General features: G+C 27.4%; 1 protein-coding gene across 1 annotated transcript; it reads right to left on the bottom strand.

Moving 5' to 3' along the window:
- Positions 1-3,997: 3,997 nt before the first annotated feature.
- Positions 3,998-6,790, bottom strand: LOC132934682 (TP53-regulated inhibitor of apoptosis 1-like). Its single transcript, XM_061001006.1, has 4 exons — positions 6,478-6,790; positions 5,189-5,382; positions 4,966-5,119; positions 3,998-4,138 (listed from the first exon to the last, which is right to left on the bottom strand). Exons 2-3 carry the CDS (start codon positions 5,378-5,380, stop codon positions 5,015-5,017), a joined length of 297 nt encoding a protein of 98 aa, XP_060856989.1. The 5' UTR covers positions 5,381-5,382; positions 6,478-6,790; the 3' UTR covers positions 3,998-4,138; positions 4,966-5,014.
- Positions 6,791-17,248: the final 10,458 nt, after the last annotated feature.

Raw genomic sequence — 17,248 nt, 5'->3', positions numbered from 1 at the left:
GAGAGAGAGGTCAGTGGTACGATATAGAGTAAAAGAGAAAAGAGAACGTGGGGGAATTATAGTATTAGTTTCATACGTCAATGATTACCCCCTTTATGTTCTTTCTCTCTTTTCTCTCTTCGTTCTTTCTTCTTTCTTTCTCTTATATGATGCCCGTGCATTGGCGGCAGGGCGGAGTAGAATGCGCTGTCCATTAGTTTCTATAAACCTATGTCCATGTTAACTACAACCATAGAATAACTTCGGTACGTTTTCTGCTGTACGTACGTTGGGTTGTCCGGATGCAATTTATCACAGCGCCACCGTCGTAATTCATGTAATCGAAGACGTCAAAATCCGATAGAATGTAAATCGCGAAAATAAAAAAAAAATCACACGGAAAAAAGAGAATGCCACACGCCTCACACCCATATGTATTGACACTTGTCAGATAACGTACGACATGACAACATTGTCTGAGCGTTCACATGTATTATTTATGATATTTTAATTTTTAAATTGTAATATTTTACACATTCAGATATAAACGACGTTAACGATTTTTTCCAGGGGGTGCTGAGGGGATCCGATACATTTTGTACATGGTCTAGAGTTTTTTTTCGAAAACTGCAATGATTACTTGGATAAATAATTTAATTTATTTTAACATAACATAGTTAAAGTAGCAGTGTAGTCCAATTTTTATAACATTCAGTACCTACTGGCTACTACCTACTACCTAGTTGTTATATTTTAAGTTCTAAATAGATTTTAATATAATCATATTATTTTGTATGAACTTTTGATTAATTAACAATGTCTTAATAATACTACCAATAAATATGGCTATATGATGTTTTCTTTTTTATGAAAACAAAATAATACTTTAATACAGACTTTAATAAGCCATTACATATACAATGATGTAAACATTTCACAATTTTATTTTTACTTTTATAACTAAATAACATACACCTTTATGACTGAATAATTATGCTACCTACTTTTAACTTTTGTTTCATAAATACAAATTTAGATGATTGAATTTAATATTAAACGGATGAATTTGATTGACTGGAATTTTATGCAATGCTTTTGACATTAGGGGTAAGTAGGTACCTACCTATCTTTATTTCCATTCAATGATCAATAATTGATGCTTATTATTTAGTAAATACCATACTTGGAAAATGGTTATTTCAAGTTTTTAACATTTGGCGAAAACATCGAGTGCCTACAGCTATTCGTTTGTAAATTACAACAAAATATCAAAAATCGATATATGAAAATACATTAATTTACTGATGAAAATCCAATATCGTCCCGTTCCAGTAACCTCTGTATCTTTAATATTTTTGTACTTCCATTAAAGAAACTTATAATGAATCTTGCACTAAATTTCCAATTTTAATTACCTACTGATTGAAGATTTTCTCACTCCCTTGCTAAGCAGTATTTTATTGTTTTAGATGAATTTTTTTTCTTTATTTAACAAGCATCAGACATTATAAGATTTAGTTCACTCAAAAGGAACATTCATATTTATGAGTTTTTTAAATTACAATTTTTTTGATATTTGATACCTAATATTGAATTTCCATTAATCAACTTTTGATATTTTGTTGCATTTTCAAAACGAAAATGTTCACCAAATATTTATATTAGCATTTCCATGAAAAATTTATTTATTTTGTGAGCATTCATTTGGTATTATTGCAACATATGGTTCTCAAATCCCAAGTTTTTTCTTATTTTTATTTATTATTTAGTTATATAATTGAATTTTTTTTGAGAACATTTGTTAAGATATTTATTTATTTTATTTTATATATTTATACCTGGCAATTATGTTTGGTTTAGTAAAATATTTGTACTTATGAAACTGTTGCATTAAAAAAAAATAATAAAAAATTATTAAAGCATATTTGTACTCTTTTAAGTTTATAAGTGCATTAAGTTCTGAGCCCTAATATTGATATTCTATTATTATGTTTAATGATATTAGATTATTTTTGATTATTTTTTTTTTCATTGTTTTCTGTTATAACGTTTTGAAGCCCTGAATTATTATAATTTTAAATTTGAATCATTATTATGAACGTACAATTTGCTATGTTGCGCATGGGTCAGAAAGTGAAAACAAATAGTGTGGTGACATCCTCTTAACATAAAAATAAGGATTTGAACATCAAATAAAGGTGGCAACAAATGTTGTGATAAAGATTATTTGTACGGACATACTGTGTAACTCATAAGTTATAATTGGACCCAACTATAGTAAATAATTTTTTAAAAGGATTTATAAGAATAATTACTATAAAGATAAAATGTTAATAGAAGCATTAATCATCAAGTTTAACTAAACTAAGACTAATAATTAGAATATTTATATTCCAAGAATTATGTGAAAAGACTTGTTTATTGTCCTGTAACATTGATTGTCTTAGTAAGTTACTAATAGTAATACACTAATTATTAATTTGTTTAGTACTTTCAAAAAAATAATTCAATTCAAATATTGCTTTATTTAATTTACTATAGCGTACTATAATAATAATAATAATAATTTTAACTTTTTTTACATTAAAACTAAGGTACCAAATGTACAATAATAATTATTGTATTTTAGAATTATATTTTAAAGAATTAGATTAGGTACTAAGAATTTTGTATAATATAGATTTAGCTTAAGAAGTCGTGGTACCCACATATGTTGTCTCCGTTATACACACAAAATTTTCTTTGGCAGTTTCAATAGTGTGCTGTCAGTTTTGATATTATAGTGAATTAGCCTATTATCAAACTTTTAGGTAAGAACATTATTCTTATTTTCTGGTTGGGTTTTAACGGTATTTTAATTTTTAAGGAAGTTATGAGTAATACTTAACTTAGTAATATTAATACCAATGTCTACAAGCGTATAATTAATGAGTATGTATAATCATTGAGTATAAATGTACAATATACACGCAATGATATAATATTAATATCTAAAAATGCTCATATAAAAATAATAAAATATTGTAAAAAGCCAACAAGAGAACATGGATAATATTCTTATCTAATGATTATAATTTGATAATAGGCCAATTCATTCTAATATCAAAACTGACGACACACTATTGAAACTGGCGAACAAAAATTTGCTATGTTGTTTGTGTGTAAGACGGAGTCACCACATGTGGGTGCCACGTCCTCTTAATATCTTATAATTAATTGTCTGTAAAATAATAATACAAAAGATAATTTTGATTATACAAATTAAAATTAGATACCTAAATAGTTTAAATATGTTTATAAATGTAATCGACTTACATTAAAAAGTTCGTACTATAATATTAAATAAGCATTGATACTAATGTTAACATTACATGTTGTAAGCTTATTTTAAACATAATTAAATATTTACTAATTACCTAGAATTGCTTAAGTACAATTGTAATGTTTCAAAGAAATATCAATAAGCGCATTGGCATTAGTTTAATTCATATATTTAAAAATATAAATATTTTTTAGAGGTAATACTAAATTTGTTATATTATATAACTCAAATATCATTAATAAATCACTGAAAAAGGTGTATTTAGTTACATTTATAAGGAGTACAAATACCTAAAAATGTTCTGAGCATTGCTATTGGACAAAGCATTTTTTAAAATCATAATTAGAATTTTTATAGAATTTTAAAAATATAATTTTTTTTGTGGATATAAATCAAAAATACAATAAATACTCAATTAGTTTAACTTAAAATGAATAGTTGCAGTATCCATAAATCTACGGTTAAAACATAATAAATACAATTAAATGAATATATACAAAACCTCGTTTAAAAATAATTGAGCAAATTTAAAACAAACTAACCATATTTTTATTTAGTACCATAATGAAAGTATTATTTATTAAATATACAAATTGATAAAAATTTAATTAATTATAATAGTAATCTTCAATCGGATTCAAGTAAATTATATTTTTTATGCATTTCTGCTACAGTTACTCCTTCTAGAATAGCTAGTCTTCCCAAAACTTCTTGAGTAGCATCTTTAATATCATTGTATTGATGTAATGCATTCATAATTTCATCTTTTTCTTTTTTTTTCATTTTCAGCTTTTCCAATTCTATATCTAATGAGTTATCCAGTTCATGCAAGTCCTTCTATATTAACAATACATTTTGATCAGTCATAATTTTTATTAGTTATGTTATATATTTTTTATTTTATTGAACAACTAAATTATAATGAATGTAAAATATAATCGCAAAAATATACTTTTTAAAATTAAAAAAATATTTTTTTGTCAATAAGTAAGAAGTATAATAAATAAACAACAGTGGCCCAATAAGGAGAGAGGTTGGGGGTTGTGACTATGTTAAAAAATATATCAAGTGTCAAATTCAATCCACAATTTGTGGTTGCCCGCCTAGCTAGGTACACCAGCGCAGTTAGGTTTTACAATTAGTCTATAAATAAAAGGTAAACAATTTAATTTGTATTTTAAAGATTTTACTCTTAAACCTAACTTAACCTAACTCCCTTCTCACCGAAAATGAATCCTGGTTGAACACCACTGAACAACAATTTTTGAATAATATCAGCAAATTTATTATCCAGAATATCTCATAGGCTTTTAGTTATATTTTAATTTTAAAGAGAGTTATGAGTATTTCAAGATGTACAAACAATTTTAATTTTTAACTTGCTTTAAAATTAAAATATAATAAAAAGCCTGTAAGATGCCCTAGATAATAATCTTACTTTAAATTTTATAAGAGGTAAATTCACTCTAATTTTTAAATTAACGAAGCTAAATGTGATCTGCTGAGCGTAACAATTGTTATGTTACGCACTTGTAAGACAGAGATGACAAATGCCCATGTAGCGTTCTCTTAATATTTATTATTCATTGTGAATTATATTCAGTTTTATTTTCACTTTCATTATATTTTTATTTAAATAAATAAGTCAATAAAAATCATAATACTTTTTCCGCTAGATTGTTCATTGCTATATTTTTATCGTTATTCATTATTCTATTTTGGCTTTTCTGTATCCGTAAGTGTGGTTTTTTCTTTGTTTGTTCCCAAATGTAAAGTAGTAGTTTGTTCGTATTGCAATCCGTATTCTTTCATACCACGCTATTTGAAATGATAATGGTTATTAATTAATTTAAATAATAATTCATTAGTTACTATATGTACACTTACTTTTACACAGTCTGTATACAACTCAAACACTTTATTGCATCCTTCATTGTTATAATGTCCATTCATATAATGTTCAGTAAACCATACATTAAAACATTGATCATACTTATGTTTTAATTCGTCGCAGTCAGGATGGAAACTGTTAAGCCGATCAACTTTTGTAGTAGTAGGGCTAGAATTATTATCACCCATCTCTATTACACAAATGATAACTTTATATAAATATTATTATTAAAAATTAATTAAAAGTGACTACAAAAACATCAATATTTAATAAAGTATGTTAATTAAATAATTATTTGTAAAAATCTTCATGAACAATCTGTTTACAATTTGAGCAATCGACAAGCGTTGAATCATCACAAACTGTGTTGGTGCTATAGGCTATAGTATAACACAACATTTTTAGACACTTAGACCACGTTAAAATATTTAAAAGGTTTGGTGAGCTAGAAAAAAATAAAGGGAAAAAAATAAAAATTGTAGCCTTATTTTTTAAATGTTTAAATAATTAATAATACAGTTTATAATAAAATAAAAAAAAGTGTAGAAATTACTACTGTTTGGAAAATGCTTAATGTGATTTTTGTTGTTGCATATTGTTCCCTACTTTTATGAACTACTAAGACAAAATTACTTATGCCTACTCAGTATATAGTGGATTGTCATCCGTAAGTGTAAACAGTAAGCGTTTTTAATTAAATTCATATGAGAAAGTTAGTTTACACGTGTATCTATGTGAACTAGAATAACCAAAAAAAATGGACAAATAATTCGAGAACTAAAAAAAGCCTCCAAAAATATATAGTGATTTGATATTTTTGAGATTTTTGCATAATATATTAGGTAAAGGGCGACTTTTTTGGGAATACATATAATATTACACTGTACAATATGTCCATTAGGACATGTCTCATGCTTATCGCTGACCACTGTTTGTCGTCATTTGACGCTTGTCATACAAAAAATGTTGCTTATGAGTTATGACTGTTAATTTTAGTTTCAACAGTTTAATATAAAACTATAAATATAATGCCATAAAAGTTGTAACATTACCTATTCCAGAAGATTAAAATATCAGACCACATATCAGGAATAAATTGATTCTTATCTTATAGTGAGCGTGCTGTATGAAATAGAAGTAGAATATATATTACTTAAGATCTACAATTTACACTTGTACCTCTAGTGTTAGAATAGGGATAGGTATTGATATTAAAACATTACATGTATTACTGGGAATATTATACTGTTTATATGGTATTAAGCGGTGTACTTATTATACATACCTGTTTTATACTGAATTTATACACGATAAATGCAAAATACGCTAGTGAATAGTTGTAATCGTACTAAGCGAATTAAACCGATTTTAATGATCGAGAGCCGGTGGTAATTATAAAAATTATTTTAATTATCAAAGGTTATGGACGTCTTAAACTTTGGTGAAATCAATAGCGTGACATTTACTATCAATTATCATGAAAATAATAACAAGTAACAACTGAAAATATAATAAAATTACGAACTATATTATTATCTTTGTTTGAGTTTACAATGTCTACAAGAAGTGAATCATCGAGATAAAAGAAATCCTTCATTTCGTTGGCATGAGCCGCGAAAGTGCGAAACCGTAAATGATAACATGGCGGTAAGTGGTAACTGATAGTGTAGTCGTGGAACAATAATTTTATACTACCTATAAGGCTTTATAGTATACATTAATTTATACCTAATAATGACCAAGTAATCAACTTTGGTTTTTAGTCTTACTCAGTAATTCAGTAGTCAGTACCCACTGTCCCACTGTGTTAAAGACGATAGCCATTCGTCGGTAGTTGTCACTACTTCACAAGTCTCATTTATATATGATTATATGATTATATTTTATATAATATCATATAAGTTATTAATATGGCCTTATTGTCTCAAACTCATACTTGTCACATATAAATACTAAAATAATATACATACACATTATAATAATACACTTTTAATATTCAATACTAAATTGTAATGATAAATGTTAAAATTTTAACTAATAAAATAAAAAAAAGGTGGGTAAGTGGATGTCGCTCTGCAGTACAGTAGGTTACAAGTGGGTCACTGTAATGGATGGTGTTAAATTTGAATTCAATGATATAATATCATTGTATAAGAAAAACGATTCTGAGCGAAAACGGTCAGTCAGCCTATGATATTACCAAGTATATTTGATGATATTATTGTGAATAAAGTAATTTATATATAACCTATTTACGCGGAGCCTTGTTTTAAATTTTCAATCCTTAGCCATAAAAGTTAAACATTTTATACATTTTTAACTACAAAATAATTAATAAATTATAAATTTGATAAATGTTGTCAAAATTTGAACTTTAAATGCTTATAAAAAAAAATTTTGCGAATGTATTTTTAATATTTTTCAACTGCTATTAAAACGATATATCAGGAGCCTTATATTAAATATTCACGCTTTTTTACTCAACAGATAAAATTTAAAAAACTAAAAAAATTGAAAACTGACAATGTCCGTAAGCAGCTCAAAAAGAGTCAAAATATTTTCAAAATTTTATAGTGTATAGAAAATGCTAATATAAACATTCAGTGAATTTTTCAAGTATCTACAGTCATTTGTTTTTTAATTACACCAAAAACCAAAATCGATTTTCTCGAAAACAGATTTTGCGTAAAAATTCCCGTTTTTCCTTAATTTTTCTTTTATTTTTCATGTCGCTTTAGAAAACTACTGGGAAATGTTTACTTTTTGATCCCCCAAAGTACCAACTAGATTCACTTTCCCATCAGAAAAGTTACTGTTGAAGAAAATCCAAGCACTTTTACTGTCCTAAAAGGTGATGACAGACACAAAAATAAAAATAATAAAAAAATAAAAAAAAAAAACACACATCATTGTAAAATACATTGTTCCACTCAGAATCTAAAATAGTTCGTAACAAATGAAAAAGCACATTTTTTCATGTTACCACAAATTGTTTGTACCTTCACAACCAGTAATCAAAATCCAAACACTATAAAATATGATAATACGATAGAATGTCTATTATAATGTGTCAAAAACGAATGTCCTCAGTTTCGCTATTGGTGTCCTACACTCCTACCTTAGGGGCGTTGGCCCTTATTATTATTATTATTATTGGTTATTCATAAATATACGATAGTTATAACTAATAAATAATACTGCACCTAAATAGGCCCTTATATACAAATAATTTAACACACCTCCAAACAAACTTGAGAAATTATAAATATAATTCTATGCGCCATAATAATCTATCTGTCTTAAGAGGATGTCAGCGCACTGTTAGTTTTCTATCTCTGCAGGCCCACACACAACATAGACAAAAGTACAAACGCATTTACGCAAAATCATTTTTTTTATGTTTTTTGAGTAGCCGAGTAGGTAATTTTAGAGTAAAATCACCCATTACAAAAACGATAGAGAATAATTTTTTGAGGGGTTGACATATCAATTTGCCAAAATATTGTCTCAAAAGCAATTTGAGGAACATTAATTAAACTCCCGTTTTCGTACCTATTTTAAAAGACTATCACGGTGTCCCGACAAAAGCTTTCGGAACGCTTAATTGTCCCGTTTTTTAAAATCTATGAAAATTGTTCATATATACTTATAAAAATAATTTGAAAAAAATTACAATAGCAATATTAAACAACAAAGATACATCTACTAGCTTCTACCAGTGATTAAAAATAGGTATAGGTACTATATACTGTTACCTATATTAATATCATTATGGAAATGCTAGTCTCCTTTTTTTCAATTAAGAAGGATATTATCATTATGTTATTTTATTAAAAACCTACGTTTTATTTTAGTAAAAATAAAAATAATAATTAATCCCGTGTTTAAATATTTTATATCTAGCCTCTCTACTTATTTATAGTAGGTATTTCCAATTAATTTTAACTAAACAATACAGTTCATAGGTGTTTAAATTTATTAATTAAAACTTATATCGGTTATAATTTTAGTTTTTTAAATATTGTATTTATATTATTTTACCTATTAAAAAAAGGAATGATGACTGTGTGAGTTTGTTGTATATATTTAAATTAGTATAACAAAATATGATATTTATTATCAATTTAAAATATGTCCGCTATATTTTATTGTAGTTATATCACAGCTAATGATGTGCTTAATATTGGGTGTAAATTTGGGAGTTTTGATAAATATGAATAAAAAATGTTGTTCCTCCATCAAAAAAGTTGGCCTCAGCCTGGCTCACCTGGTGCAAAAGTTCTGGTATCGCCACTGAGTATATCCAAACATAACATCAGTATATAACACGAATATACATTAATATTAATAATATTATATTATACATTTATAAATATGTAACAACAATGTAGTTTTTAAATTAAAAAATAATTAAATATAATGTACTTCGGTATAATATATAATCTAATATATATATTTAGACATTGATAAAGTTATAATAAATATATAATACTTAAATACATACCTAATAGGTATTATATTAATATTATAAATAAATAATTATATTTATGAATGTGAAACTTTTTAAAACTTTTCAGCTATTTTAATTTTGTGGTTGGCTATAATATTATTACCTACTTATTACAATTTTAATATAACTTTTAATTAAAACATTTATAATTTTTTAATTGATTTAAGTTTATATGTATTACATTTAGATATATTCGCTGTTCAGATAAGATCAGTATTTGTTTCCTTCGTCTATAAACTCCAAGTCCATAAGAAATTTAAGAATTCGCACATACATACGTACATTACCTACGTATATACTTGCATAAATACATACGGACGTCGGACATACATATAGGTATATAAGATACCTCATATCTACAACATCAAACATAGGTACCTAAAAATATTATACAATTTACATACGAATAAACACATATATGTATCACACACACACACACACACACACACACACACACACACACACACACACACACACACACACACACACACACACACGACACACCAGTATACCACACACCCCAACATATTATATAATTTACATACATACATACTTTGATACTTACACAGTTACACATATATCATTAACACAAACTCCTAAACATATTATAAAGTTTACATATATTATAATTATATAATCACATATTATACCCATATACATAATACATAGGTATATACAGTATTCATACAATCATACATATGTAGGTACCTAGGTATTTCTGGTACTTAGATATTATATACATACATACAACATCACACACATCTAAGCTTGTTATACAGCCATAGGTGAAGATCGAAGGGGGGCTCAAATATTTTAAGATAAAACCCCCCTAAAAATATTAAACAAGCAATATCGCACTTTTGTACAGATTACAGATTTTTACAATTTTTTAGTGATCATTTTTTTATTATTATTTAATATTCTTAAAGGTACCTAGTAGGTACCTACAATTATATACGTGTACTTACGTATTGTTTACCAATTTATTTGAATACCAACGCACAGCCAATTTAGTCACAATATTCACAGCATAAAGTAATATTTTATTGTGCTTATATAATAATTTAATGTACATATTTTGTACCAATTGGCTGGCTATCAATATTCAATGACATATTATACCTACGGTTCTATTAATAGATGGGAAAATATTATCTCATTAGTCATTTCTAATTTTTGTCATTTCACGATAATCGATAAAAACCACTAACCAGGTTAATGGGCTATTATGAGCCTATCGACATGTCTGTATTAAAAATAAAGTAAAGTTTATCATGGTTGAATGGTACATTTCGTACATTGTAGTATCGTACATTCGTACATTCGTATTCATACTCCGTGTTGACTGTTTTGTATTAAACTATATTTTTTTTTATTGTTTGACGTTCTTGGCCCTTGGGAAAAAGTTTCATGCATTTTGAGATTGTGATTGAGATTTTCATAATTTAGTTCAAATATGTTTGAAATATTTAAATTTAAATCAAAAACAACTGAAGAGATACCGACAGATATTACTATATAGTATATTATAGTAATATTTTAAGATAAAATACAAAAACTTATTTCATAACATATTATATTTTTATATTAATTATTCTCTATACATGTTTACAGTATATTAACTTTTTGTAGACACGGAATATTTGTATTACCTTTATCATCGTGTGAACCACTTAATAAGTCATAGTGCAAATTCGGTGATTAAATCTCTGTCAATATGGGCTTGGTGTGGCGCGGTGTTTGCAATCAGTCACAAAACGTGTTCTCATTTTCCGAGTGTACGCACTGGCCGGTGTCATTATAGACTATAGTTCCCGGATGGGTGACCAGGCGGGTATTTAGTGATAAATCCTTGCCACATGCACACGTTTCCAAACCATTCGCATCCTTCCCCACAGTAACCGGTGTAACGTCTCCTCTTCACCTTTCGCTCTTACCGCTGTTTAGGTGTTGTTCTGTTTATATTAACGAGGTCTCGGAGACTCGACTTCCGTATGTGATATGATTGAGCGTAATGCGTTTGGACGAATTTTTAAAAATTACAATGTGTTTGGGCAATTTAGCATAATGTGGTTGGGTGAGTGATTTTAAAACATTGTAATGTGTTTGGGCGACCTTTTTTTTAATATATTGGGATGCTGTATTTTATCAATCAATTTCCCCTCTCATTTTGACAGACTTGGGACTGTCTGAAGTAAAAATATTATGTAAATATATAATAATAATATTAAGTTTAAAAATTATAAAAATAGTTATAAAATTATAAAAAATATATATTTGTTTTTTTAAATTTTTTTTCCTGGGAATTTTACGCCCATACGTTGTATATAATCTAAAATCTTAATTTCACCTGACATATACTTATACCAGCTCGTTTTTAAATATTCTTGTTTTTCTAATATGACTTTTCGTCGAATATTGTAAATATTTTTATTTATAGCATTACATTTTGTGATAGTTTCTACTTGAATTTGTTGTTACACATTAATTACTTGATATACATTTGGATGCGATGAATAAAATTGAGAATTATAATGTGCATGAAATGATTCGGCTCCATTTGTTGTGTTTGGATCATTTTCAGGTTTCCTTGCCCATAAATAAGGAGGGAAAATAGCATCCTCTGTAATATATGTATCAAGTATATAATCTGTAAATTCAATGATATTTTGAGTTCTTGGGGCAATTGACATAAGTTCAATAGAACCATCGCCTACTTCGTTGGGTGGTAAATATGGTAATCCAAAAAAGAATGTATTAATAACTGCATTATGAGCTGCTTTTTCAAAATCTGAATGAAATTTTTGTACATTCATAATTTTACCTGTTAAATCAAGACATAATTTTTTTATTTCTAACCACATAGAAATATATTGATCTTCAGATTTTGATGTAAAAAATGTATATACTACGGGTATGTAATAATTATGTCTGAAGATGTGTATTGTATATAATTGATAAAAATAATTAGGAGCGTAATTAAATGTTCCATCGCCAAAAACGTTTTCAGATTCACAAAGATGTTTTAAATTGTCAGTACATGTAAATAAAATAATTTGTTTTTCTCGATTGACGAAACAAAATTGTTCATTGTTAGTTTTCATATCAACTTGAGTTTCAAACAGTTGGTCAAACGCTTCATTAATAGTTGTGGGTATTTTGGGAAAATGTTTTTTACGAATCCTGTAAGCCGATTCTCTCAATAATTTAATGTCATTATGAACTACTACCTCTATAAAAACGGGATTAGTGTCTTGAATTTCTTTTCGTATTATTTTATTTGGTCTTGCATGTTAATCTTCTTCGGCTTTTCTTTTCTTTTCTTCACGGAAGTTCTAACACACCGAACAGCTAAATTATGATCAGTAGTTGGTTCATGATTATGTATATTATTATTTGAAAAAGATAGTATTTTATCGATAGTAGAATTTACTAAAACACTCTCGGTACATGTTCTGTTAGTACACCGAAAACGAAAAGATCCGTTTTTCAAGTGGTTAGATTCACTAAAAATATAATTTTCAATTGAAATGCATCGTTTATTTCGTTTTGTATTAAAAATATAATCAATTTTAAGATCTATATTTAACATAAACTCACTAACACTATAAAAATACAACTTCGCGTTTTCAATGTTCAAGCAAACTGATATTTGAAAATATGATAGAGTTCTACTAGCTGCCCGATCTCTATATAAGACTGTGGTATATTTAGATTGATCTAAAATTCCCTATACATTATATATAATAATTTTTATCTTAATCTTTAGATTTTTATCTTTTATATTGCTCGCTCAAACACATTATAAGAAACTCGCCCAAACACATTACTTTTATTATGAGCGAAAAAAGGTAATTCGTCCAAACGCAGACCGCCCGATATGATTACTAAGGATCAGGGTTACCTTATGTGAAGCAAAGTACTCAACGTATATATATGTATGTATCTGTTATTAAATATTAATGTATTATTATTACTACAACATTGAATCTTATAATATATCGAACATCAAATAATATGTACTAGGTATACTTATAAATTATAACCGAGAGTTACCGATCGGGCCATGGTGTGTCGTGGGTGCCGATATCCAATGTGTGTTGAGCTGGTCGTCCGCGGGTCCTCTTCAGGTCGTTGTCAGCCCTAGATTTTCACTATCGACCATCCACTATGACTTCATTCTCGTCCATCAAACTATCGACTGCCGACTATAGACTGCCTCTATCTTATGTATCTTATGTCATTGTACGCGGTAGAGCTCTGCACGGTTAGGACCGGACCGGACCGGACCATGGTCCGATTTTTTTCGGTCTTTGTGTATTATAATTTAATGTGGTTCGGTCCGGTTCGGTCTCTTCGTCTAAAAAAAAAAAAAATTGTCCAGTCCAGTCTGCCTTCAAATTTATATTAGGTATATATTGTCCGGTCTATAGTGATCTACATTTTGAACGTTGATTTAATAATATAATTTATATTAGGTACGTTGAAAAATAAAAATCATTATCATAATAAAATAATCGTTCGGTCTGGCTTAATTTTTATTTTATCGGTCCGGTCCAGTCCTGGTCTCTGTTAAAAATTATCAGTCCGGTCCGGTCTATAAGAAAACGGACCGTGCATAGCTCTAGTACGCTGGGTTTTTTTTAATGATTATGGAACGATGATATGGAATTTCGTTAAAACAAAAGGCAATTTTTTTATAACAATTTCAAAATTGCTTGTGTAGGCATACAAAATCTCATGGTAAGAATTATTTATCCCATCAGTATTTATAAATTGGGAAATATTAGGTACCTCCGACGCACCTTATTAATCTTAAACTTTCGTAAAAATATCACTGTAGTTGTTCATACATTTATAGATGAAAATAATTTGGATTTAGATGATCACTAAATCCTAAAAAAATATCATCAGATATATGTAAATTATTAATCAAGGGTTGCTTGTATTAAAATGTTGCATAACTTTAATAGCCAATTAAAAAATATTATCTAGTATGAAGACCGAAGGTCAAAATATTAAAAATACATTAAAAACCTTAAATACATTTTTACTATTTTTAGATTCTTCTGGAAGGAGGGCTCATAATTATAATGTAAGCCTACAGTGATTGAATGATTGGAGTTTTCACATTTTTTTAAGTGGAATCTGTGTTTATGCCGCATTAGTTCCAAACTAAAAACTGGACACATTATATATAGATATTTTATATAAAAAACATTTTATCGCAGTTGCTCAATAAATGAGTTTCCATATTTATGTACATATTATTGTATTTTTATTACATATAAATCCGTTCCCTAGGACAACACTTCCCTATGGAAAACCGTAAATAAACAATATAAATGTTTATACAATATTTGTTATTTTGAAACCAAACATATTATAATATAATATTATGTAATACCTGACTCTTATTCACCAACAATTAATGACCTTTTAAAATTTTTTTGCGACGTTATACTAATTCTATGAATCACGTCAAGATCCGTGAAACGTCTTTTGGTAATATTACAAATTTACAAATAACATAAAGTATATACATTCAAATATTTTATGAAGATAAAATGGTTTTTGGTTGAAATGTGGCGGATGAGTGGCGTAAAATATAAGGTAATATTATATAACAATATAATATATAATATATACCTATTGTATGTTTAATATATAGACAGAAGACGATGCAATGCATAAATTAAAAAAAGGTAGGTAGAGGTAAAAAAGAAGAGACAAACGAAAAGGAAGGAAAAATATTATATAACCTTAAAAACTGCAAAGCATACAATTAATATATTTTAGTACAAAGCGTACAAAACATAATATTGTATGTTTACTTTAGTTGAGGAAAAAATATACCTTTTTTATTTTGGCACAAATAGGCTGTACCCAAAACGAATTCGTTTTTTTTGGCGCAAATGGGTATTTCCTTCTTCGCTAATGAATACCTGTGTAAGGGCGCATGTAAACTTCGCCAGTGAAGAAAATCAAGTATACGGAATACAAACTATTATTAAACAAAAAATCATAATTTTATAATAATAATCATCCTTATTAAATAACAGTTAGGTATGCCAAAAAATATATAAAACTTAAAAATAAAGAACAGGTAAGTGGATGTCGCTCTGCTGTACAGTAAGTTACAAGTGGGTCGCTGTATAATGGACTCTATTAAATTTGAAAAACGATTCTGAGCGGACACGGTTTGTCAGTCTGGATATTTTATATTTTATTATAGCCTGTAAGTTGAGTTAATATTATAATTTATAAATTACAACAAAATAATTAAAATCGTTATTTTTATTTTTAATTGTTTCTATATGATGATATACAAAGCGTTAGAAATTAAAATCCCATTTTTAGCGGTTTTTTGTAATTTGTCGGTGGTTTTTCCCGTGACATTAAATAACTATTGAGAAAATCGAAAAATGACCTCTCTAAAGTACCATCTTGATCCAATTTGCTAAAATATAAGGTACTATATGTTGAAATTAAAGCACTCCTTCTGGTAACAATTTTGTATACAAAATAAAAAAAAAAAAGTAAAATAAACACCATTGTAGTAAAACCAACAAAAATAAATTAGGTTACCGTTATCCGCCGACTACTAGTCGTTATGGCGTGTGGTGCAATATTGTACGATGGACGGATGGATTATGTCGTTTATATATTACACTTACGGTTAATTGGAGTAATATCATTGTATACGAAAAACAATTTTGATCGGTGACGGTTTGTCGGTCTGGATATTTTATATTGTTATTATATTTTATTATAGCCTGTAAGTTGAATTAAAATTATAAATTACAACAAAATAACTAAAATCGTTATTTTTATTCGTTTCTATGGTGATAATCAAAGCATTAAAAATTAAAATCCCATTTTTAGTTATTTTTTGTAATTTGTCGGTGGTTTTTCCCGTGGTATTGAAATAACTATTAAGAAAATCGAAAAGTGACCTATTTAAAGTACCATCTTGATCCAATTTGCTAAAAGATAAGATACTAGGTATATGTTGAAATCAAAGCACTCCTTCCAGGGGCAGAGTATGAAAAAATTTAGGCCAGGAAAATAAATTTGCTCCAGGCCATTCAACATTTTCATCTCTTGTATAGAAATTTTATATTATTTATGTATGTAATGTCTTTTGTATTTAAATTTATATAGTTAAATAACAAATATAAAAATACTATGCATAGGTATGTATTTAATTGATAAAACTAACTTTAAATCTAAAATATAAAATAGGTGTTAGGTATACAAACCAAAATTTAATAATCTTAAAATGATATTAAATAATGTAATATGTTACCTAATAATATTTAATATTATGCTCTAATAAAATTAAAATAAACACTCCAACTTACAAAGAACAAACTAATTTAGCTTTGTTTTAATTACCTATAGTAATAATTTGTTTAATAATTTGGTCTTTTCTCCAACGGAGTTAATTATTTAATTATTGTTAAGTTCGATTAGTATTTTTTTCTCGACGGACATTAACTTGAAAGTTTTTGAGTGTTCATTACTCATCGTACTCCTTAGTCGG

The sequence above is a fragment of the Metopolophium dirhodum genome, chromosome 1, assembly GCF_019925205.1.
Source record: "Metopolophium dirhodum isolate CAU chromosome 1, ASM1992520v1, whole genome shotgun sequence".
NCBI lineage: Eukaryota > Metazoa > Arthropoda > Insecta > Hemiptera > Aphididae > Metopolophium > Metopolophium dirhodum.
The sequence above is the reverse complement of the archived record's forward strand: the minus strand, read 5'-3'. Positions and strand labels throughout refer to the sequence as shown.

Bases quoted from the DNA above. Each gene is read 5' to 3' on its own strand.
- LOC132934682 (XM_061001006.1), bottom strand. From the start codon at position 5,380: ATGGGTGATAATAATTCTAGCCCTACTACTACAAAAGTTGATCGGCTT. The intron at 5,120-5,188 runs GTAAGTGTACAT...CATTTCAAATAG, and splicing joins TGTATACAGACTGTGTAAAA to CGTGGTATGAAAGAATACGG.